This window comes from Caretta caretta, chromosome 4 (genome assembly GCF_965140235.1).
Source record: "Caretta caretta isolate rCarCar2 chromosome 4, rCarCar1.hap1, whole genome shotgun sequence".
NCBI classification, from domain to species: domain Eukaryota; kingdom Metazoa; phylum Chordata; order Testudines; family Cheloniidae; genus Caretta; species Caretta caretta.
In genome coordinates, this window is record NC_134209.1 from 61,453,356 (window position 1) to 61,478,467 (window position 25,112).

General features: G+C 40.6%; 1 protein-coding gene across 9 annotated transcripts in view; it reads right to left on the bottom strand.

Annotated features, from left to right (window-relative positions):
• The window catches only part of ELF2 (E74 like ETS transcription factor 2), a 66,662-nt gene that overhangs the window by 10,584 nt on the left and 30,966 nt on the right, over positions 1 to 25,112 (bottom strand). For 7 of the 9 annotated variants that reach the window (XM_075127662.1, XM_075127658.1, XM_075127660.1 and 4 more), the window contains 3 exons: positions 10,122 to 10,235; positions 5,533 to 5,706; positions 358 to 444 (listed from right to left, as the gene is read on the bottom strand). In XM_075127662.1, coding sequence (XP_074983763.1) covers positions 358 to 444; positions 5,533 to 5,706; positions 10,122 to 10,235 — 375 coding nt within the window. Of the gene's footprint in view, positions 1 to 357; positions 445 to 5,532; positions 5,707 to 8,956; positions 9,037 to 10,121; positions 10,236 to 24,712; positions 25,006 to 25,112 lie in introns of those variants that run through there. The other 2 variants (XM_075127664.1, XM_075127665.1) reach the window with 2 other exon arrangements.

Sequence of the window (25,112 nt, forward strand, 5' to 3'; positions counted from 1 at the left end):
ACAAAGCATGCGTCCAGCAACAAGCCAACGGGGAGCACAACACCCAGCATGAAGTGAAGTCAATATGTGCAAACAGAATTTCAGATGAAAATAATCATAACGGCAGTCGTTATGATTATTAAATATTGATATTACAGTAAAACCTAGAGGCCCCAATTAAGGCTTCAATTTACTAGACCCTTTACAAACACATACTAAAACATGGGGTGGAATTCTGGCTCCGCTGACTTCAGCAAGGTATTTACAAATCTTGGTATTTTACAATATGTATTTAGTACCAGTGCATGAAAGATGTATTGGGATTTTTAGATAAAATGCACTACATTATTCTAAGACTTAATACATGGAAGAAATTACCTTTGCCTTCTCTGGGTTTCTTCTTTATACCTAAATCTGGAGAACCATTGGAAATGGCTGACTGTTGGGTCTTTGGTTTACGGCCAGCTGTATATGATATTTAAAAAGAAAATTGTAAGACATACATATAATAGAAATAATTAACATCTTATGTCTGAGTGGTAATTCATGTTTCTCATGTTATTTCCCTTATTACATTGTATGGACAAATAGGCCTTTATCAAGTAGGCTAATTTAAAATCTTATATTATTATAAGGTAAGATTATTTATTTTGCAAGTCACAACACTAAGTCACAAAGTAATACTAAGTTTGATTGTGGATTTCGTAAGTCAACGTAACTCAGTTCCAGATGAGTTAAATATAAGGTATGCACTAAACATAAAAATTAACACACTTACAAGTTTGCATTCCTTTGGTCTGATGTCAGTAATAATTATTGCTATATTAATTTAAATATCTTGTCCATTGTATTTTATGCTTCCTTTCAGAAGAACTAATTTGTTTTATAAAAAGATTAATAAATATAAGGAAAACAATTTTTTAAGAAATCTGACCATTGAAATTGTACTTTTTTTTTTTAAAAACCTATATGGAAAACAGCTCTTACATTAAAAATCCCTTCATTACTATGCAACTGTGGAGCAGAAATACATATTACAGTAGAAGAACATTACGACACCACTGAAGCAGAGGTCAAAACATGAAGTACTGCATCCCTTCATTTCTCTTTAACCTTTTGTCCGTTAAAGGGCTAGGAGCGAGAGTCTGTGCTGTACTTCTAAGAGGCGCAGCACCAAACTCACAGCGCACGTAGAGGGGGGGCTAAGGTGATTGTAAGCCAATTTTCTACTTTCTTGATGCTGGGCTGCTTTCCTTTGTGACTCTCAGAATTATTTAGACAGCCTTCGGGGCCTAAGTTATAGCATCCTCTCTGTGGCTGCCTATTATTCCCCTGCCTGAAATCTCTGCAGTGGTGCATGCTATGGCCATGCCCTGACATGCCTTTCCTGCCCCCAGTTATGCTCCCAACAGGAGGGCTTGCGAAGTGGGGGCCTAGGAAGGCAGCTTTACAGTTGATTTCCTCAGGTTCTTGTGCCAAGGGAATCCTTCCCCAGCCAGATTTGGTGCTTTCAGAGCCACTCTATGACCCTTTAACTCAGCATAAAGGGGCCAGAGCAAGGGGTGAAGATCTCACCTTAGGTCAGCAAGCTGAAGAGAGTCTGTGTTTCTGTTCAAGGCTAAAGAAAACTTCAACCAATACCTCTCATATCTTAGTAACATGAACACAAATTACTCCTGAAGAAAAGTATTGTGCATCAAACATTGAAATTTAACGACATGTATTTTTATGGAGGTGCCAGTTGCAGTTCCATAGTTAAGGCAGAATTGAGTTTTACACTTACAGCAGGGTATCAAACTCTTTGTAACGTACAAAAATAGAGCATATCCCTCCCAAAAATCAAAGAACTTACTCTTTGACTATAACTCTGCCTGGTAGCGACACAATAGTAGGTTAGGGAAAAGTGTTTTTAAAAAAGTCTGTTTACTCTCATCTGGGACCACAAACATTAAAATTACTTAATCATAAAGATCACTTCAGGAAGGAGCTACAGTTGTTTGGATGCCTTAATTCTGCATTTCCATACCATGTTTGCATTTCTGTTAAGTTAGCCATAATGAACTCCTTGGATTTATACCGCTTTATCCCTGTACTGTACTTTATCCTAAACTACTGCTGGGTCCTCCATCTTAATGTACTTTTTGTCTGTAAATCTTTACAAATCTCTGTCATACAGAAACATCTCTATATATGTGAATGATTCTGGTGCCTCAATGAAAACTGCTTATTTTACTAATTGCCACAGGGAAGACTAGCCTGCTGCCGTCCTCTGAAGGCAGTGCCACTTAGCAGATGCATATGAGTTTGGAGAATTTCAGTGTTTTAAGATGATTTACATTTGCTACATACATTTTTCTATTAAATAAAATATACAAAACTCTTCTTAAAACTGTACAACTCTCCAAATTCATGTATTCCCCTGCTGAGTAGCATTTCCTTCATCAATGGGTGTCAAGCAAACAAGCAAGAAAGTAACTTCTTCCTTTAATAATTTAATTCTTGTATTTATTTTTTAAAATTGGTGATTTATGGATTTTATAATTTGATACAATGGTTAAAAAATTTACAAATTAGAGTCCAGTTAGTCACATAATGGACCTGAAGCTTATAGTGACAATGGAATATTTACAAAAGACATATACTGAGGAGGATTACTGCCCACTGAAGGCAAATTTTTAAAGGAAAATACTTTGCTGAGGCTATGGTTTAGTCATGCCTGCTTCAACCGAGGCAACAGCTAAACTACTAAATTCAGAGGGGAAGCAGGATTTTTTTAAAAAAATAAAACAATAAAAATGAAAAAGTGGAAAGAAGAGACAGAGACATTCTGTGGAAAGAAGAAAGTCCCAAAAGGCGCACACACACAATTGGCTGCACTGCAGTTGTGTAAGGGCATGGCTACACTTGTAGATATAGAGCACTTTGAGTTAAACCAGCCTTCGTAGAGCGCAGTAGGGAAAGTGCTGCAATCTGTCCACACTGACAGCTACAAGCGTACTGGCATGGCCATATTAGCAGATCTTGCAACGGGCAGAGAGAGCAGTGCATTGTGGTAGCTATCCCAGCATTCAAGTGGCTGCAACGTGCTTTTCAAATAGGGGTGGGTGGGGTGGAGTGTGACAGGGAGTGTGTTGTGTGTATGTGGGAGGAGAGAGAGTGGGTTGGGGGGGGCTGAGAGTATGTCAGCATGCTGCCTTGTAAGTTCAGACAGCAGCAGACACCCCTGTCCCCCGCCTCTCTCTCTCACACACAGCATTCCACACTAATGTCTCAGAGCAGATAAGCATGCCGCCTGTCAGAAACGGAGCTTTCAAAGGGCATATCCGCATTCCTACAGCAAGTTCAAAACAATGACAAGAGTGGCCACTTGACTTAAGGGGATTATGGGTCGTTTCCGGAGGCTGATCAGAGCGCAGTAATGCAACACCTCGTTCACACTGACGCCCGGGCGTTTCAGCCAAGGCGCAAAAAGCGTTAATCTTCTCGCTGAGGTGGAGTACCAGGAGCGCTCTAGCCGTGGAGTCAGAGCACTCTACGTACCTTGCCAGTGTGGACGGGTAGCGAGCTAGGGCGCCCGGGGCTGCTTTAATGAGCTCTACTTAGCAAGTGTAGCCAATTCCTCAGTCTTTCCGACCAACAATTAGACATTCAAGTTACTGGCACCAAAAACTTGGCCTGCTTTAAGGTTAACTGCTAAGACAGCTTTAGTAACATGACCCAACTCTGGTAAATCTGACTGTTTGATAGAGAGAGATTTTGGAGGGTTGTAGATTTTATTTTTCACTGGATATCTGAAGCATCAAAATGGCTGAACAGAGTATTGTTGTAGCTACTGCAGAACTCATTATGGCATTTGGATTTTGACAAAGTTATTTTTCTCCTCATGGTGCTGACAGTAAGAACAATCTTACTACTATATTCAGAAAATAAGCCACAGCTAATGATGGCAAAATGGAGATACTACTGGAAGTTCAACTACAGTGTCTTAGGTGTTGTCTACACTAAAATCTTAAATTGACCTATATTAGGTCGACGTACAGCACACTACCCTCCTTGGGTCCGTGATGCGTGTCCTCACCGGCAGTGCTTCCACCAACCTCAGAGAGGCAGTGTGAGGAGCTGAAAGTCCAGTCTCTCAGCTCTGCTGGCAGCTCCCCACAGGCTACTGGGCTCCTGGCAGGCTGCACCCCACCTCAGCTCCTCATTCCCCACTGGGAGCAGGGGAAGCCGCCTGGGGAGGCTTCTCACCTCCCCATTCCCTGCTAGGAGTGCAGTGGGGGGTTGGGGGAGGGAGTGGGGAGGAAGCTGCCCGTGGCTTCTTGCCCCCAGAAGCGGGATCCAGCTGCCTCGGCTTCTCAGCCCCTCGCTTCCCCTACTGGGAGTCGGGCAGCCTTGTCAATTTGACAAGACAGCCAACAGCCAGGAGCAGGCACCCAGCCTCCTGTGCTTCTTGCCCTGGCTCCCAGCTGTGAGCAGGCTCCAGCTACCCAGCTCTCCAGGAAAGTGGGGAACAGTTGTGCTCTAGCTGCCCAGCTTTCTTGTCAATTTCACACTCCCATCCCATTTCTGCTGGAGAAATGAAAGCTCCATGAAAGCCATGACAAGAGAGCTAACAGCCCATGTAAGTAACAGAGTGTCTACACAGACACTGTGTCACCCTAGCTACACCATCATAAGCCCTATGCCTCTCATGGAGGTGGAGTTATTATCTCAGTGTTCTGGGGCACTTACATTGGAAGGACATGGCTGTAGTGTAGACACTGACATGATACGGTTGATGTAAGCTGCCTTACATCCACCTAACTGTGAATTGTACACCAGGCCTTAGCATCTAGTGTGAGCTGTGAACCTCAGCCCTAGGAGGAGGAAAAGGAGCATGTTTCAGCCTATAAAGTCACTGTTCACAAGGACCCACCCACAAACACTTTCAATGAAACACCTGGCGCTAATGTGCATTCTACAGTTCTTAAACCCCCCTCTCCACCCCAGGCAATAATTTATACAGATGTCATTTCCTCTCATGGTGGCCTGAACTTGTTTCTGATGTGGCATTTGGAATGACTTGAAATGGAATTTAAGGCAACCATATATTAAAAACAGTATCTTTAAAAGGGCCCTTAGATAAGCAAGAATGTCTAACACACCAAGATTTTCACAGGTTTCAACTATTAAAATGTTTCAAGAAACTTAGAATTTTATTTATATTTGAGATACTCCTTGTGACTTATGGAAGAAATTACACATATTCCAGAGAATATTTACAGACAAATTCTGTCTTGAATCCTTTAATTTTTTCCAGTGTTGCCTCCTTTTCTTAACCTTATTTTTTCAATCTTTTTTCTTATGATTTAACAAACCATATTCTTTTGCTTATGCTTTCCCCCTTCTTTTATTGCATGCTCACAGCTCAGAGTTCACTTTGTACACATTAGCATATGAGTGGGGATACTGTCAAAACTACCTCCACTTGAACCAGAAACTTTGCATACAATACTTTGGACTAGGGATAAAATATGCTTAAAATCTCTTACTTTAAATAAAAGTCATGTGTACCTTTTTTCTTTTTCATTGGCTCACGGATATCAGGGGATGTTGGAACAGGAGACATATCCATTGGTTCAGACTCCTCGGTTGACACCTCCACTACAGTCTCTGTTATCACATCTGGCCTCATCGCAGCATGGATAAACTCTGGGGTTGACACACAGGGAGGGACAAAGACTTCCACTAAAGAAAAAAAATGCACAAGATAAAGTTTCTACCCAGCTCCTTTATTATGTCGTAAATAAAATTATTTACAGCAAAGAACCTGGAAGGGACCTAAGATTCAGGTACCAAATCATGCAAACTTTACATAATTTGTCACTCAGGAGCTCAATCCAGTCCCCAAAACATGCATATACAAGTCAATGTTATTAGACATATGGCAAGGACAGGTATCTAAAAGTCCAATCTAGGTCTCACTAAAGTCAGTAAGAATGTTGCTATTCACATCAGAGGGAGCAGCAACTTGTCTAAAGGGCAGAAATAAGACTAGAGACTTAAATAAACTGTTTGCTGCAAGGTCAGTAACATTCTTTATTAACATAGTAAGAAAGCATTCTACAATATTAAAAATAAGTGAAAGATAAATGGCTGCATTTTAAATCAGATACGTTTAAGTACTAGTGAAACTTTCCACGTTCCTCTTTAAAGCCCAAATTTAATTTTTTCAAAAATGGGTAGGAGTTAAGATGCGGAATTTTGATATTTACTGACGTTAATGGCCCACCAGCAGTTCTATCATACTCCTATTTTCATAAGTTTATAACTTATCCATGACAGGTTTCAGAGGAACAGCCGTGTTAGTCTGTATTCGCAAAAAGAACAGGAGTACTTGTGGCACCTTAGAGACTAACCAATTTATTTGAGCATGAGCTTTCGTGAGCTACAGCTGCTCACGAAAGCTCATGCTCAAATAAATTGGTTAGTCTCTAAGGTGCCACAAGTACTCCTTTTCTTTTAACTTATCCATGATTACAAATTCTACCATAGAACTCTACACACCATTAAGTTTAATCAAAATGTTACATATGCATATAGGAGAGTCCCCTTTGTCCCCACTTAAAACTATGAAACTGTTTATTCAGCATATTAAAAAAGAGATTAGCTTAGAATTTTAGTTGTATTTTTGCCCATGTATTTCAAAAATCGTTTTTAGGTGAATTTTTGAAGACTGGTCATCTAAAACGTACATTCAGGCTTATAAGTATTTTTTGTTATTTATTAAAAGTAGCCAGATTACCTTTTTACGGCTACTGGACATGAACTATTGTCCTCACTTGATTAACTGATTTTCATGTATAACTTGTATCACCCCCTAGCACAGGTTGTATGCTACATTATATCACCCAACAAACTATATAGTACATAATGTCTCCAAAGGAGCCATTATGGTTTACCTGGTTGGAAATCCATTTTTTTTAATAAATACAGATTCAGCCAAGGAGCCATAACTGTTGTAAATAGGACTCTAGTAGAGTTAGGGGGCAACTATACATTCGTTATATATTTACACGATAGGAAAATTTCTCGAGCAAACATTAAAATATAGCAAAACTCATGAGAAACTTATAATCCTTAAATATTATTACAGTACTTGAAAAAGGGATAAACTTAGCTACTAAGAACTATGGCCCCAATCCCACAGAGACTTAAACTCATGCACAATTACACATGAGTAGCCCTAATGAAGGGAACAGGGCTAATCACATGCATAAAGTTGAGTACATGCTTATGTTTTTGCAGGATATGTTATTATGGATTGGATTTCAACCAGAAAAACAAAATTTAAAGTCAAGTTGCAATTAATGAGTTATACTTTTGATATATACATATTTAAACAAAAAATATCCAAGTTGTATTAAATATTTTTAGTTGATTTTAGAATGGCCTAAATTGAGGGAACAAAAAAAATCATCTCACATCTTTTGAAAGTGGCTTCTTTCCCAAGCATTCAAATGATTTCTACATTCACCAAGTATCCAAACTTTATAATGTGACAGATTCCCATTTGTCTTTATTACAGGTGGGGCTCAGAGCAGTGCCTATTATTAAGGTTGCCCACACTTTCCAACTGTTTTCAGATGCTTATAACTTTGCAAAACTCTTAACAGTTTGGGCTGAAATTTTCATGCCAGGTGTCCAGATCAGGCTGAATTTTTTTGGAATATTTCAGCCACAACAATTCAGTCATTTCCAAAAATAAGGCTATGGGGAAATATGCTGTTTTGCCCATATAAAAAAAAGATCTGGCAACTTTTTTGTTTTCGTAGCTCCTGTGCTCATCCACTTTGGAAAAGCGACTTGAAATTTGGCAAGGGGTGGGGGAGGACTTTATGTCAGGGACGTGCCTTTTCTATTCCTGTGAAAATACACCCAAATTTGGCCAAGTTATAAATCTCCAGAATCGTGGTTCACAAAACTCAGTAGAGACTTGCTAGAGCTTCACAGTTAAATTCCCTGAAGATTCCACCTGCACTGAGCATGCTCCAGCCTGGGTTCCGGCAGGACTTTCCCTGCAATTGCAGCTGAGTTGCCACTGGAACAGAGGTCAGAGAATCTGTCTCTCCTGTGCACTCAATGCTCCACATGCTGGGCCCAGGAAGCATGGAGGAGGAAACTGCCCTATTCTTCTAGTGCAGAGGAGACAAGAGCCAGAACCAGAGGAGGGAGGGGAGTAGACTGAGACCAGGACCCTGGGGGCAGGGAGAGAGCAATCTTAATTAGGCCTCCATGTGCATAGGGATTATGATACAGTCTTTAATTATGACCACATGCTATTTTTTCCACAAGATCCCTGCCTCATTCAGTTCACCAAATGAATGGTGCTCGTTTAATAAGCAGCTATTCAATATTTTGGTTTCAATGTATTGTTTAAACGAGTGATCCCATGCCTTACTTACTATACACTATTCAAACCCAACTCCAAAGACAGAATTATCTTTGTGGGCTTTCCTATGGCACTCATCATTATGCTGAGTGCTTCACAGATATTAAATTATTTTCACAACACGCCATAGACATGAGGAAGTATGGTTATCCACATTTTATAGATGGGGAACTGAGGCACAGCAAGATTAACGTCAAAAGTATCCACTAATTTTGGGTGCCCTAGGTGAGATGCCTAGGACCTGATTTTTCAGAGTGCTTAGCATAATATAGCATTTTATAGATTCAAAGCACAGCTTCTATACATGTGAGTTGCAGCTGTGGGCACTCAATACTTCTGTACATCAGACCAAAGGGTCGGAAGTCAGGCACCCAGAAAATAAGGAACACACAATTAGTGAATACCTGTGCAACGTTTGGTTAAAGTGATTTGCCTAGCATCACAGAGGGAGGGACAGAATCCAATTATCTAGGGCAGCATTCAACTGCCTTAACCATGAGATCATACTTTCATCTCCTACAATCCTCTGCCTCACTAGCTACACACCTTCCAACTTCTTCAACTTGAAGCAGGAGTCCTACAGACAACAGACTCCTTCATTATACAACCCTGATTTATCTCCAGAGTAGGTCCATCCTGTGCAAAAAAAAATAGTAATGATATGACCACATAAAGACTGTATCATAACATATACACACAAGGGGTCCAAATTAATATGGCACCGACAACTTACATTCTGGCATTTCCTAACTTTTGAGTGCTTGACTTTGCAGCCTCACGAATGTTCTTTTAATGTAGTTTGTGTGGTTGTGTAATTATACTAAGATATATCGGTAGCTACTTTTCAGAGGTGCTGAGAACCCTCAGTTCCCACTGAGTTCAACAAGAGTCTTAGATATCCAGCACTTCTGAAAATTAGACCCACGCCTTCTGTGTATGATTTAATCTCCTTTGTAATAAAATGGAAAAGTTAGACTGGAATTCTCTTGTAGGAATGTAACTTGGTTCTTTATCAGGCAAATTAGGGGTCAGGCTTAGAACAATTTATGAAACAAACTAGAAACAAAGCTGACTGGTGTAAGTTTCATGTCTGCAATTTTTCACGCCCAAAAAAGTTTTATGTATAAATCTAGCTAAAAATGTCATACTTTAGCCTTTATAAAAGAGAAAAAAATCATCATGTATCTCCATTGTGTGTGACTGAAGGGATAACCTATTTAAAGACTCATGGACACTGAACGGACCATGTCTAACAGAAAGCACTATTTACAATGGTTTTAGAACTACCTCAATGCTTTTGATCCTCAGCTCACTAGGATGAGAAAGTTTCTAGAAGTGAGACAGTCCATCTGAAGGAAGAATTCACTGTCACTTCGTAAAAGTACCACGGTGCCTATTGCTTTGCAAGGAAATAAGCGTTAGGCAAAGACTTTTCAAAGCTATCCTACCATTAAAACTAACTAATGTGCCAAGATCCTGCCTCAGAAGGGTGAAAACTGTTAGGAGTATATCCCTTTCAGGACAGAGACACCAAATAAAACCTCTCACAAACCTGGGGAACTAAAACAAATCAAACAATTGTTTTGAAATGAGAAAACAAATGTATTTAACATCTTACAGTCCTCAATATAAGCAAGCTCCTTGTAAATCTGGTTATTAAATTAGTGAAGGGAGAAAGATCTTATATAATATGCAACTGTGGTTGACATACCAGGACTCCTGGCATCTCTCAAGCAGGTAGGAGACTCCATATGAAGCAAAGCTTCTGCAGCTTCAATTGTTTTATCTGTGCAGTGCACATTGCTGCCATGAACGGATGCTTCCACTGCAAAATAATACAAAACATAATCATACAAGGTTATTTATAAGAGGGTCACAGGTGCTGTAATACAACCTCCTTACATGATTCAACATACATTTGAATTGTGTTGTACAAGGTGAAACCCAAGAGAAATCTGACAGATGTCATTACACCAAGGGCTTCATGCTAATAACAATAAAATATGTTTTAGATAGATCAAAGGCAACTAGAAACCAATGTCCCCACTTCTTAAACTGGATTTTGGTTAGTCAGTGAGAATACAGTTCCTGGTAGGTAACTAAGGGATTACAAGATAGGCCTTTGAGATTTGACTTCTGCCTTAATTTTAAACCAGACAAAACTGATTTTTAATAGGGATGGTTATAGATAAACCATTGTCTACACAAGGAGTTACTATTTAGATGCATAGCCAAGCACTGTCCCATTAAAGCCCAAGGGTCACCTAGTAATGTTTTCAGTTCATTTGGGCAGAACAGGTAAACAACAAAATATTTAGTTTGCATAACAGATCTATCTGGTTCTATGTTCTATTACCTCACCTTAACTACAACTTCACAGAGATGGGGGTTAGCAGTTTTCTACTATGCAGCTTTACGCTCTTAAGTGAGAGCTGGGAAGAGAGAACGAAGTACTGAATATTTCACTTTCAACTTAAATCTTGCAAACACCAAGTTATTAAACAAAAAGTTTTAAAATTAAATCTAGCTGTAGCATACATTTCAAATTATACCTTGACACAGGACACGTGTGTTAACATGAGCACAGCAATAGCCTTTTTTCTAATAATAAGCAAGCTGAATTTTAAGTTTAAAATATCATTACATTCAAGGCCAATTCTCTACTCCTCTCCCTTGGACAAGGTTTTTAAAACCAGCAACTCCATAAACACCTGTTGCACATCATTGACACTCTCACCAAGGTACTCTGTCCCTCTCCAGTTACTCTTTCCATTTATGGAAATCTGCTCAAAGCTAAATCGTTCCTGCAAGGCAGCCAATGTCTGAGCGAATCTATCTTTAGAGTAAGCAGAGTCACCTATCTCCAGTGTCAATGAACTAAAGAGGATTCAACTAGTAACCCTACTGGAACTTCAAGACACCTATCCAATTACTAAACATTCTGGTGAACAACCTGACATCATTTAACTAAAAAGTAGGGAAAATACCCAAACTATGAACTATTACATCTGGTGCAGGAAAAATAAATTGTTCAGATATATACAAAGTCATGTGATACATGGGGGGAAGAAGGTGTCTTTCTAGCATGGTCTCCAGTTAATGTTACTAAAAGGCAGGGACTGAGAAATATACCGAACACCTACTTGCCAAAGGACTAAACATACTAGTCTAGAAGCACATACAAGAAGGGCATTATCAGCAAGGCCCTGGGACAATGCAGTGCCTTGATGAAAAACCTCTCCCCCCAATCAGCTGGCTACTGACATTTCTAAGAAGGAACTGATCCTGGACTCTAGTTATGGGCTTATCTTTTTGCAGTAGTAGGTGCCTGGTAAATTTGATGTTCCATCACTACTCTATAGCAGCCGGAAAGAAAAAAAAGCTCACTCCAGAGCATCCAGATTGCTGTGAGTTGAAATAGTCTCCACTACTTACTCATCCCCCCTCAACCTTAGCCGCTGTAAGAAGAGGAGGAAGGAATTCTCCAATTCCCTCCCCACCTTCCTATGGCTGCTATTTTTGGATCTTCCTGCCTCTGCTGCTGCTCCTGCTAACATTTTCCCAAGCAGCAGCAACTTGAAATTGACATGATTCTGCCAGTTTCACTGGTGCCCAGCATTCTGAAGAGCAGCAATGAAAATTGACCAGTTTTGCACTGTCACTGTCCCTACACACGCAAAACAAACCTCTGTGTAAAAGCTTCCATTATACAGAAGTTGATGGCTCAGCCCCCACACTCAATAGGTAAAACTTTCCTCCAGTCAGTCATAAGTAGAAATAAGAAAAGGAGTACTTGTGGCACCTTAGAGACTAACCAATTTATTTGAGTGTAAGCTTTCGTGAGCTACAGCTCACTTCATCGGATGCATATTGTGGAAAGTACAGAAGACGTTTTTATACACACAAACCATGAAAAAATGGGTGATTATCACTACAAAAGGTTTTCTCTCCCCCCACCCCACTCTCCTGCTGGTAATAGCTTATGTAAAGTGATCACTCTCCTTACAATGTGTATATTGAGGTGGGGGTATTGGGGAGGGGGGGAGAAAACCTGGATTTGCGCTGGAAATGGCCCACCTTGATTATCATACACATTGTAAGGAGACTGATCAATTTACATAAGCTATTACTAGCAGAAGAGCGGGATGGGGGGAGAGAAAACCTTTTGTAGTGATAATCACCCATTTTTTCATGGTTTGTGTGTATAAAAACGTCTTCTGTACTTTCCACAGTATGCATCCGATGAAGTGAGCTGTAGCTCACGAAAGCTTATGCTCAAATAAATTGGTTAGTCTCTAAGGTGCCACAAGTACTCCTTTTCTTTTTGCAAATATAGACTAACATGGCTGTTACTCTGAAACCTGTCATAAGTAGAAATGCTATTCAATCAACTAATTATACAATTTCAATTCCACACCAGTCTGGAAACTAAAAATGCAAAGTTATATTTAATGGCATGTTGCAGCAGCGTTGGTCCCAGGATACTAGTTATATTTTAGATAAAATAGACCCTAAAAAGCTTCCAAACAAGATCTCAAAATTATTCTGATACTTTCCCCTGTGGTCAGCTGTGAAAATTTTCATTTTGTTTTCATTTGTTTTGTCTTAGGAATTATTGTTTGCAGTATTGCTAGTTAGCAGCCTATACCTTTTCAAGATTTATTGTTCTGTACATAAATGCATTATATGAATACAAAACAATTTATGATGGATTTAAGTTCTAAGTAAACTAATTTATACTACTTCTAATTTAATAAAATTGTGTACATCTGTATAAATTTCACATCTGAAGTTGTTAGTCATTTTTTACAGGTGGTACTGGGTTCTGCTCTGCAGCTGAGGAGCACTTGACCTATCACAGGAGCAGAGGCACAAAAAATACCTTCAAATCACTTTTGCACATCCCCAGTACTGAGGCTGTTTGGGTGCCAGTATAGTCCCAGCTGTATGTAAGAGCAGAGGTTCTCAACCTTTTTCTTTCTGAGTCCCCCGCCCCCCAAAAAAATGCTATAAAAACTCCACAGCCCACCTGTACCAAAACAACTGTTTTTCTGCATATCCAGTAAATTAAAAGCTGTATTAAACGGCTAGTTACACAGTTAAACACACACAAACAATATTTTAAAAAATGGACAACAGAGGCACAAAAATTAAAAAACTGAATTTTTTTTTTAAATTCTGTGAAACTTGTTGAGGGTGCTAATCAACAATTCTGTCAAGACATGGGGGAGTATCTTTGACATGCACAGGTCATGGTCAATGTTCATCCTGATTTGGTACTTCATTTTCATTGATGTCATGGCTGAAAATCTGGCTTTGCATAAGTACATGGTATTAAAGGGGATCAAAATTTTCAGCACAGCAGAAGCAGCATTGATGAATACATCAGAACACTCATATCAAAATGTCTCCAGCAGCATGTATTTGAACCTGGTTCTGAGGGAGCTGTCTGACAAAATGTCAGTGAGCTCTTCTAACAGTTCTGATGGCATGGGAATGGAAGTTTATCTTCAATGTTCTCATTGTAGCCCACATGTGTGTAGCCGTTTCTTCTTTTGTGAGTTCGGAAAAATAATCATTAAATTTGTTAAGCAGACTAGACAGAGGCGCTGCTAGCTGAGGTTTAATTACGTCCAAGTCAATGTTTCATTCCTGAATAAAAGAAGGTATGAGCTCAAACATATCAGTAGTGCCCTTCCAGACATGAACTTTCTAAAGTTGTAGTTTTCTTTTGAATGCCTTAATTCTTTCATGGTGGGCAATAAAATTAATATTCCCATCTTGCATAGTTTCATTCATCTTATTCATTGAATATGTCTGTAAGGTAACCCAGTTTTGCCAGCCACACGTGATCTCAACAAGTTCAGGATTCTTATCATCTAAGAAAGTACGTAACTCTTCCTTGAGATTAAATATATGGGCAAGCATTCTGCCTCAAGATAGCCATCTCACCTCTGTATGCATGACCAAGGAATGGTGCTCTGTACCCACTTCCTCACAAAGTGCAGCAAAACAGCTGGAGTTTGTTGCTCTGGATTTAATAAAATTAATGAGTTACTGCTGCATTCAGAACACTGTGAAGACTTGGTTCAATATCTTTTGCAGCAAGCACCTCTTGGTGTAGAAAGCAGCGTGTCCAAATAGCGCAAGGTACAAAGGCTTTTATTTTTTGCATAACACCAGACTGCTTTCTGGTCACTGCTGTGGCTCCATCAGTGCAGACCTGAATGCAATTAGTTCAACTGATTTTGCTGAAATCATAAAGTCATCTAACAGTCTGAAAATGTCATCTGACTTTGTTGTTGCCTTGAGCTCTTTGCAAAACAAAAAATCTTCATTTCCTTATTCCACACACACCCCAAACACAGGCAAGTAAATGGGACATTTTCTAAATGTCTGTGGATTCATCTAGTTGTATAGCAACATCATTGTCACGCAGCCAATCAATACACTGTGAGACTATGTCTTCTGACATAGAAGTGATCCGTTGTTTGACAGTGTCATTTGACATTGGCATTTTTGTCAGTACCTTGGCCTTCTCCTCTCCAAACACTTCCTTTGTTATTTCAGTAGCACATGACATTATCAAAGTCTCAGCAGTTGTTTGTGATTTTTTTGTTTTAGCAATTTTCTGCGCTACTATGAAGGATAACCTTAAAAGCTTTTCATCCACAGTAGTTATGGATTTCATTACTGCTTTAGTACCAAGCACTTCCTTGGCCTTTCGCTTATCCTTATATAGTTCATGTTTTGTAATTAAATGTTTCTGTAATTTGGAGGGCGTCAAACATTCATTGGACAGTACTTGTGCACAAATTTCACACTACTGTTGAGGTACATCTCCACTTCAAGAATAAAACCAATATTCAAATAGATGTCTTTGTATTTCCTAAATTTTGCAAGGCTAATAGCTTTAAGTTTCTTAGTCACATCACCTCCTCTGTGTTCTTCACCCCTTATGGTAGCTGAACATGTTGAAGGAAGTTCAGTATTATCACTCTGTGGGTTTTGTTGTTTTGAAGCTGATGGTCAAATTAAAAATGTATCCATATTTGATATATATTGTTTACATTTACAACAATTTTCCCTGTCCTGTGTAACTTGTCCTGCTCCCACTGAAATAGATCCTTTACACCTGGTAAATGGAGCTATGTAACCTGCAAGGCTGGTGTTAGACTCACTGGGCCCAGGGAAGAAGCAAACTGGAGTGACCCTTGCATGCTCGTCTCTGGAGGAGGAGCAAGTGTTGGGTGAGAAGACACTGAGGCTGACCTACAGGCAGGGTTGCCCCCATCCCAGGGGCTGATGATGAAGATTGAGCCCCACCTCCCAGGGGCACAGGCTTTGGATTCAGCCCAATGTCAACTGTCATTAAATAATAACTGTCCTCTCCCATTGTCTGATCACCCCCCATAATTTCCCCAAACTGAAAATTGATAAAAATATAAAAATTCTTAAAAATTAACACTGATCAGTTTAAATTATTAAAAACAAAAAACCCTGAATTCTGCCAACCCTAAGTACACTATTTTTTAAAACTCCTCTCATCTACCTCTGCATACGTACTATGTGTGTAAAATTCTGTAAAGTACTTAAGTAACCATATAAAAGCATCAGACCAAACATTACAATGTCCCCATCTTGATGGACAAAAAGGGTGTGTTTTTCAATCATGTTAGTTTAATCAAGTTATCTTAAGATGATCTAAAAGCCCTTTTAAACATTCGTTAAGACAGAGGCCATCACCTTTAAAGCCATGTTAACTAGCCATACTCTTCCCTAGGCTTCAACACAGCCACCTAACACAGCTTCAAAACTGTTAGTCTGCCTAAAGAGCATTAAGAGGGCTTTTCAAACATGCAAAGTTAATATAACTGAACACACACAATTGCAGGGAGAAAAAAAAAATCACCCTATATGGTAATTTTCATTTCTTAATGCCAAACATGTACATTTGTGCTTGATCTCTTAAGAGGCACAGTCCAGAACTCACAGCCCAGGCGGAAGAGAGGTGCTTTTTGTCCTCCTCCCAGGCATTTCTGGGGAGTTGGAGAAGCCCTTGTGGTAATTCAGATAGCTCTGATGACCAGTCTCAATTACAGTAATGTGTCTCAATCTCTGCAGCACTCCCATTCCAACCCCTTCTTTGGCACAGGCTTGTGAGAGGTCCCAGGATGGCAACTTTATGGCTATGTTCCACGGTTCCTGTGCTGGAGGAATCCTTCCCTTCCTGAAACCATTTTAGAGCCCCTTTACATCTCTCCAGTCCCTTTTACACTAGACCAGTTTTGTCAAAGTCTATTCTGGAAAGTCTTTTTAATTCTCAAAATTGTAGTGTGTGTCTGGCAGGAACAGAACCTGGTGAAGCTTTGTAACAGAAAGGGGAACTATAAGAGATATCCTGGAGATTTAATTGGGGAGAAGACTCCCTTTGCCAGCACTGCCATTGCTGCCAAAACAGCAGATGAGACAAATAAGCCAGTTGGCTGACCTTGAAGACACCAAGAGATCTGGGTGATAAAGCAGAGCAGGTCATTAGACTGCACTCCTCACCAACACCACCACCTTTTTTATCATGTCACCAGGTAAGAGTGGTAAAGAAGGGAGGAAAACAGGTGCCCCAATAAAATCCAAAACCAGTCATAAACAAAACAAACACTCTCACAGGGAAAAATAATTTAGAAGGCGCTACACAGCAAAATGCCTTTCAACAATATTGAATGACTGTCTGGGGTAACCAACTTCTATTACGTTAGAAACCTCAATTCTCTCTCAACACCTATCATCATAATACATAAGCACTGACACCATAGTAAGACAATCTCCTTTTATTTGAGGAAAAAAATACTTCTTTACATTTTTAACGTACATGCATAGGTACCTATTCAGCGCAAACGGAAATATCTTTATAACTATACTACTCACTTGCACGTCTGAAAAACTCAATGTAATAAATATCAACTGTACTGATTAATCAATTCAATAAAGACCTAGCTCTGATACCTTAAAAAAATCGCCTATGAAGGAATTACTACCTGCCCAAAGGAGACTAAATAATTCGCTCATGTGGAGATAAATTTTGTAAAACTGGGTAACAGAATCACAGGAAATGACACTTACCTATTTGGAATAGTTAAAAACTAACATGACGCTCACATTCCATTCTTTACACCAAGTTTTATCTTACTACGTATATGAAACAACTTGATTCTCTGGCACCTTTTAGACAGTTTATAAAATGATGGCATCTACTGAAATGCTTTGTGGAGAAAAAAATTAATTCCTCTTAAAAAAAGAAGTTATGAACAATCCAACATGCCGAGTGGCTCTTTCTAATCCCTCACCACTAGGAGAGTTAACAGAGTAAAGAAATCAGGAGAGTTTTAATTATTAAAAAGTAGTAAGTACGTCAGTGTTTCTGTTCACTATTACCTAAATGTCATCTTATTTCATTTCCATCTTTCTAAACAAACATTATGCACAGTAGATTATACAAGGCTCTCAACAGCTGTTACAAAACACCAAACTTGGTAAGTAAGTCTGACAGTGCTGTGCTTCAGCATTACAGAGCAGAATACTGGCAATGTATCCAGTTTTAAAACTAAGAGCAGTTACAAATAATATATAGTAACAAAATGAGCTAAAGCAAATAGAAATAAAGCCTGGATTTTTTTTTAAGGCTAGTTTAAAAAAACAACAATTATGCAACAGATCCCTTCCAGTCTTTTTATCTTGATAGCTATCATTACATGGTCAACATTTAACTGCTGCAGCTGATTTACAATACCTTATTATTTAATACCATGTCGCAACTAGAGCAATACTTTAGTGAAGAATTCATAATTCCAAGCATTGAAAATGGACAAATACATGAATGGCAAATGTATTCTAAATGATTTCATAAAGTTCTACAGAAGAACATTATTTTATTTCAATATTTCATATAAAAGAGAAAAACTAAATGTTAGTATTTAAATGATAATTTAATTAAATAGCTAAACTGTGTCTAGATGTATTCATTTAATACTCAGGAACTTTCAGAACAGAATATTCCCACTTGCTGACAGCAATTTTAGACTATTCGGTGGTTCTTGATAGAAATTTGTTCAGAAATCTAAAAGGGCAGTTTATTTGTAGAACATTTTGAATTCTAGTAATCTGAATTAACTACTTTAAGATTGTCATCTGAAAAATACTTCAGAGTGATAATGAAATCACTGCAGAAAAACAAAACTGAATAGTAGAAACAAGAATAAATGTTTCCAAACACTAATTTTTGTACAGATATTAGCAAATTATCAGGCCAACATCGAGAGAAATATTTTGCTCTTATGGCCACAATTTTTTTTTAAAAAATTTTAAGATCAATTCATACCACCAAAGATCAGGATGAACTTGAGTCTTGCCACTTTTGGGGTGCGTCTTTGCCCAGGCCTTCATATAGTAACCATAGACTAGCTAGAAATTTTTGATCTCAGAAACACGTATTAGAAGACCTCCTGAACAGAAAAGCCAAAGCACTAAAGAGTACAATTTCTTAGGATAAAGGCTTCGTTTTCCTAAATCAATTTGACATCATGTAGATACATTAAAATAAGTAGATAAATATGGTGTCTATATACTATGGTGATGAGCATACTAGAATTGTACAAATAAAAGAAGTACTTGTGGCACCTTAGAAACTAACCAATTTATTTGAGCATAAGCTTTCGTGAGCTACAGCTCACTTCATCGGATGCATACATAGCTCACGAAAGCTTATGCTCAAATAAATTGGTTAATCTCTAAGGTGCCACAAGTACTCCTTTTCTTTTTGCAAATATAGACTAACACGGCTGTTACTCTGAAACCTAGAATTGTACAGATACTCATATTGCAGTCGTGGAAATGGCTATCAGTTAGTTAAAGGGTAGATAAAGACAGATGTTGTGCCCACCACTTCTGCTAAGTAAGGAAATACCTTGCAAACATCTAGGCCTATTCTACTCTAAAGAAATTAAACCAGTGAAAGGTCCCAGCACATTTGTAGAACACTATGTCCACACACAAAAATACCCCAGACAGTCTACCAAGATCTAATAACTGGTTTAAGACACTTTTTAGCAGGCTTAATAAAGTCAAGTCAAAATCATCTGGCTGCTACTGTGGATGCACATAAACTGAAAGCATTCAGCTAATGCTCCCACAATTGTCCTCGTGGCTTTGTGAAACCTGCCAGAATGCACTACTTCTGGGAGCTCAGCTAGGATGAATACCCAGCAGGAATTGAAAAATAAACTCTTTAGGACAGGGCTTCTGTAAATGTGAGGCAAAATTTATATTCAGGATGGCTAGTGTGAACACACTGTTTATGCTTAAACTGATTCAGTTACAAACAGTTCAATTCTCTAGTGAAGACAAGGTCTTGGGCCACAACCAGCTCACCCTAGTCACCTTTCAGAGTAACAGCCGTCCTTTTCTTTTTGCCTGTTCACCTTTGTAAGTCCCACTGAAGTCATTCGGCCTACTCTACTTGCCTAAGGCAACAACGATTTAATCTTCAAATTGCATCTTTCTAAATGATTTAACACCATTAACAGCTCTAGTATTAAGAACAAAAGATAAAAGAACACTAAATTTAAATACACCACTAGTGTTCATCAGGCAATCCTATCCCTACTATTCTTTGTATTCTCTTGGCATGCTTAAGATGATTCAGACTTCAGTTGTTCCTAGTTTCATACTCTTTTTTTCCCCACTAGTGAAAACTGTGGTAACCATTCGGATTTAACCAAATTTAGGTAATTTTATGCAGAATATTTTGGTTAGCAAGGGGCAAGTTCTGTTGGAGGTGAGCTGCTCTTTTTCCTGCATTTTCTTCTTCTTCTAACTCCTATTGGAGTGTCTATTGCTTTTGATTGACAGTGCTTTTTATTATAAATCCAAACACAAATATTGCTCTTTTAAAAATCTGAATTTTAAGAAATTAAATGAAATAAACAAGCTCATCTTAAATAGTTTGAGGTGTGTGTTGGGCACAGGAGAGACGGGGAGTTCTGTGTACAATAGAAGAGATCTGATTTTACCAAAAACATTTTAATATTCCTTTAGTACACTGATAGACAACAGAGCATTTACATATCAAATGTGTCCATTGTAGTTGTCTCCCAAAGTAAGCAGTAACAATTATTAAATAACATTTAAAAAAAATCAAATTAATATTCAACTTGTCAGAGTCTGATTGAACTACATGGTGGTGTCTAATTCAAACTCAAAATTCCAGAGACTTCTTGACTCCATCCTGCAATCCATCCCGCATCAATTGCCTCCAGTTTTAAATACTAGGCCTCTATGAAACCTTCTATGTGACTACTCATGAGTAAGGACACCAGAATTGTATCCTTAAGTTGTAAAGGAAGGACAATGAAGAGAGAAGCATGCCAAATCAACCCAACTGCCTTCTCTGACAAGGTTAATGGCCTAGTAGTGGGTGGGGTGATGCAGCAGATGTTATGTGTCTTGATTTTAATTAAGCTTTTGACACAGTCCCATATGACATTCTCATAAACAAACTAGGGAAATTACAATTAGGTGGATATACAACTATTAGGTGGATATACAACTTGTTGAAAGACCGCACTCAAAGAGTAGTTATCAATGGTTTGCTGTCAAACTGGGAGGGCACATCTAGTGGGGTCCCACAGGGGTCAGTCCTGGGCCTGGTACTATTCAATATTTTCATTAATGACTTGGATAATGGAGTGGAGAATATGTGTATACAATTTTCAGAGGACACCAAACTTGGAGGGGTTGCAAGCACTTTGGAGGACAGGATTAGAATTCAAAACAACCTGGACAAATTGAAGAATTGATCTGAAATCAACAAGATGAAATTCAATGAGGAAGGAAAAATCAAATTCACAACTACAAAATGGGGAATAACTGGCCAGGCAGCAGTACTGCTGAAAAAGATCTGGGGTTCATAGTGGATCACAAACTGAGTATGAGTCAGGAATGTGATATGGTTACAAAAAAGGCTAATATTCTGGGCTGTATTAAGAGGACTGCCATATGTAAAACACAGGAGGTAATTTTTCAGCTCTATTCAGCATTGGTGAGGCCTCAGCTGTCCTTCACTCTTGGCAGCATACTTTAGGAAAAATCCATACAAACTGGAAAGTCCAGAGATGAGCAACAAAAATGATAAAAAGTTTAGGGAACCTGACCTATGAGGAAAGATTTAAAAACTGGGCATTTTAGTCAAAAGACTAAGGTGGAACCTGAGAATGCTCTTCAAATATATTAAGTGCTGCTATACAATTGTGATCAACTGTTCACAAGATTCACTGAAGACAGGACATAAAACAATAGGCTTAATCTGCAGCAACGGAGATTGAGGTTAAATATTAGGAAAATCTTTGTAACTGTAAGGATAGTTTAGCTTTGAAATATGTTTTGAAGGGAGATTGCAAAATCCCCATCAATGGAAGTTTTGAAAAACAGGTTGGACAAACACCTGAGAAGTGGTGGTCTAGATTTACTTGGTCCTGCCACAGTGCAAGGGGCTGGACTTGATGACTTCTCGAAGTTCTATCCAACCCAACACTTCTATGATTCTATACCTGACATCACAGCCCTAATGATGAAGTCAGCAGTAAAATGTTTATACTGTATCCCATCTTTAGTTTGTTCTTAAAATGCTAATGAACATAGATTAATCTTTGTTTTCAAATATTTCTAAATACATTTCCAGAATGTTTTTGTATGGTATAATTTTGTTGTCATTCATGAAATATGTTCCAAAAGGCATGCAACACCTTAAAAATACTTTAATTTTAAGTCAAAATTTGTACAATTTACATTTTAATCAAAAAAACAGGGACCATTATGTGGATTTATGCCTGACTTTGTATACATTTAACAGCATTCCAGACAGGTGTGAAGTCTCCAGTCTCAATACTCTAACAGTGGATTCTGTCTATACATCATGGTTTTACAGATAAGGAGAAGTTATGGGAATGAAGAAGAAAAGTGTTAATACTGAACCTCTACAGACATGCAAATAAAATTTATTTTTTATAGACTTATAAATGAAAGAACATTAGCATCCTACTGCTGGTTGTGCAGATAATTTCTTGGGACAGTGGTTCTCAATTTTTTTCCAATTCTAGGACTCTTTCTATACAAGGAAACTGCCTTCCCCTTGCTTCCCAGGTTCTCCAACCCATCTTCCTGGGACCCTGTTCTCATTTAGCAATATTGGAAGGGCAATGTCACAACCCTGTTACACCTGTTTGAGACATACGTATACACAGACAAGTTGAGAACCCATTATTTTGAAAAATTATAACACTGCTATATTTATAATTATTTGCAAACAAAAAGTAATAATTTCATTCAGATCCTCTGTCACCCTATGCAGGTCCAACCACTTTTTTCTCTATTCTCCCCACCTCCACACTGAATATACAGAATGGTGGCTTCAGTGTATAACTGATGACCAAATGGATTTTCCCTGGGATATGTCTAGTTGACTGGAGGCATCATTGTTGAGCTACATAAGATTACCTCTCTCAGTGGTCTGAAGATGCTACTTCATTACATTCCCAGTATCTTTTTTTTTTTTTTTTTTTTTGCTTAGGAGCCACAAGAACCGATGCCTTCTATACAGCTAGGGGTGAATAAAGGTAAGAATACATGGTTCTGGGCCAGGAGAACGCAAGATTTGTATCCAAGGGGGGGACCCACAACCATCCTCCATAAAAAGTGGGAAGCAGGACAGCAGTGGCAGCAAGGCAGTAATGCTTGGAGAATTTTGATTTACTGTAGAAGATCCTTTGGTTGAAATGAATGTGATCCCCTTAATCCATCCCTGCAGGTGGGACGGCAAAACCACTCAAGTGATATTTTAATCACAGGGATGTTAAGGAGACAGCTTTCAGTTGGGCTAGACTACAGAGAGAGACTTAAGTTTGCAGGTTACTCTGTTAATGTAACTGTAGAAGCGTGTTCTGTACGTCTGTGTAGCACACCCTGCCCAACTCTTTCCATTACGTTCAGTCTGCTACAGACCACCGTAGCCCCTGCCGCACATATACCCTGCTGGGGGGCGTGGCGGGAAGGTCGAGTCTTCCTTCCGGGCCGTAGGGGGAGGGTGTTGAGGCAGGAGCCCCACGCGCGCTGGTGGAGAAGCGGAGCTGCCCGCTGCAGAGCCAGTGCCTGAAGCATGGGTGCATGGACCCAAACCCGGGCTGGGCCCGCTCACTGCAGCTCCAAGCGAGGAGCAGGCAAAAGTCACTCCCACCCCACGAGGAGACTGTCCGCTTCCCTCGCCTCTGGCCGGCTTGACATTGAACTTCTCCCGCGGCCAAGCAGGGAGACGGCCCCGTCCCAACCGCGCTCCCCCCAGCACTCAGCCATCCTCTTACCCCCCCCCCAACTTCCGTGTTTACAACCCTCTTCCCTCCAATTCCATACGCGCATTGTCAGCGCCACGGGAAGCTGCCACTCACCCTCCTACGCCGCTCGCATTGGTCCGGCCGGGCCGAGCCCCGCCTCCAAAGACCTTAGCGTTCTGATTCCGAACGTCCCCGGTAGTTGATTGGTGAGCGGGGCTCTCACTCCCCCCGAACTCGGGCCCCTGAGGGTGCTCGGCGCTTCCGCTATGGGGTTTTGTGGGGGAGGGGGAGACCGACTTTCCTTTATCACCCCCGTGCACTGCCCCCCCCGGCCGCACACGTGGGCCGGGCAATCTCCCTGCAGCTCCCGAGCCTGCCCCGCCGCAGCAGCACAGATCCCAGCCCCTGCGAGAGGGGAATTTAAAGGGCACAGGAACAACGGGCTCAGGGTACAGCACCGCCGGGCCGCACGAAGCCCGCCAGTCCGAAGAACGGGGCAACTGCCCCCACCCCGACCAACGCAGGGAGGGGACAAGTGTTTGCGCGGGGAAGCGGCTGCCCACGGCCTCTCTGCTCAGACAGCGTGGCGGCAGCGGCGGGAGGAGGGACGGGAGGGAGGGAGGAGGTCGGACAAACCCACACACTTCCTGGTTCTCTCCCTAGCAGCACAAACCCCACAAAACTCCGCTACGCGCCCCGCCACAACTTCCCCAAAGGCAGGGGCTCCCCTACACAGACACAGGTGCCCGCCGGCCTGCTGCCCAGCCCCATGCCAACCAGGTTGCTACCCAAGGTGATCACTTCCTGATTTGTCCTCCATTGCTTCAGCACTGCAGCCACCCCCGGCCCAAAGGGTGCGCAGCTACCCGCGCAGCCCCCGGCGCGCACCCCCGAGGCGGAGAGGAAACTTCTGCGGGGTACCTACCGGCTCGGATGAGCAGGTCGAGCTGGTTCGTGGGCCCCTCATGCAGAGAAGTCGCCATGTTTATGGGGCTGGAGCAGCTTCACATTGACTCGCAGGGAGCGCAGAGCGGGCGGGCTCGGTCACACGCGGCCCCAACGCGGGGTGGGCACACGGCGCGGATCCTTCCGCACACCGAGCGGCCCGCCAGCCAGCCCAGCGCGGGTCACCCCCACAACACAACGCGGCGGCTCGGGAGCGCTTCCTCCAGCACAGCACACGCGATCCTTCCGCCGCCAGCCTCAGACAGGAAGTGGCGGGCTGCCACTCACAGCAGCAACAGAGAGCAAGCGACGGAGCCCGCGGCGCGGGAGGGGGCAAGGGCAGGCCGGGAAACAGACACCTGCGGCTGGGGAGGAGGCAG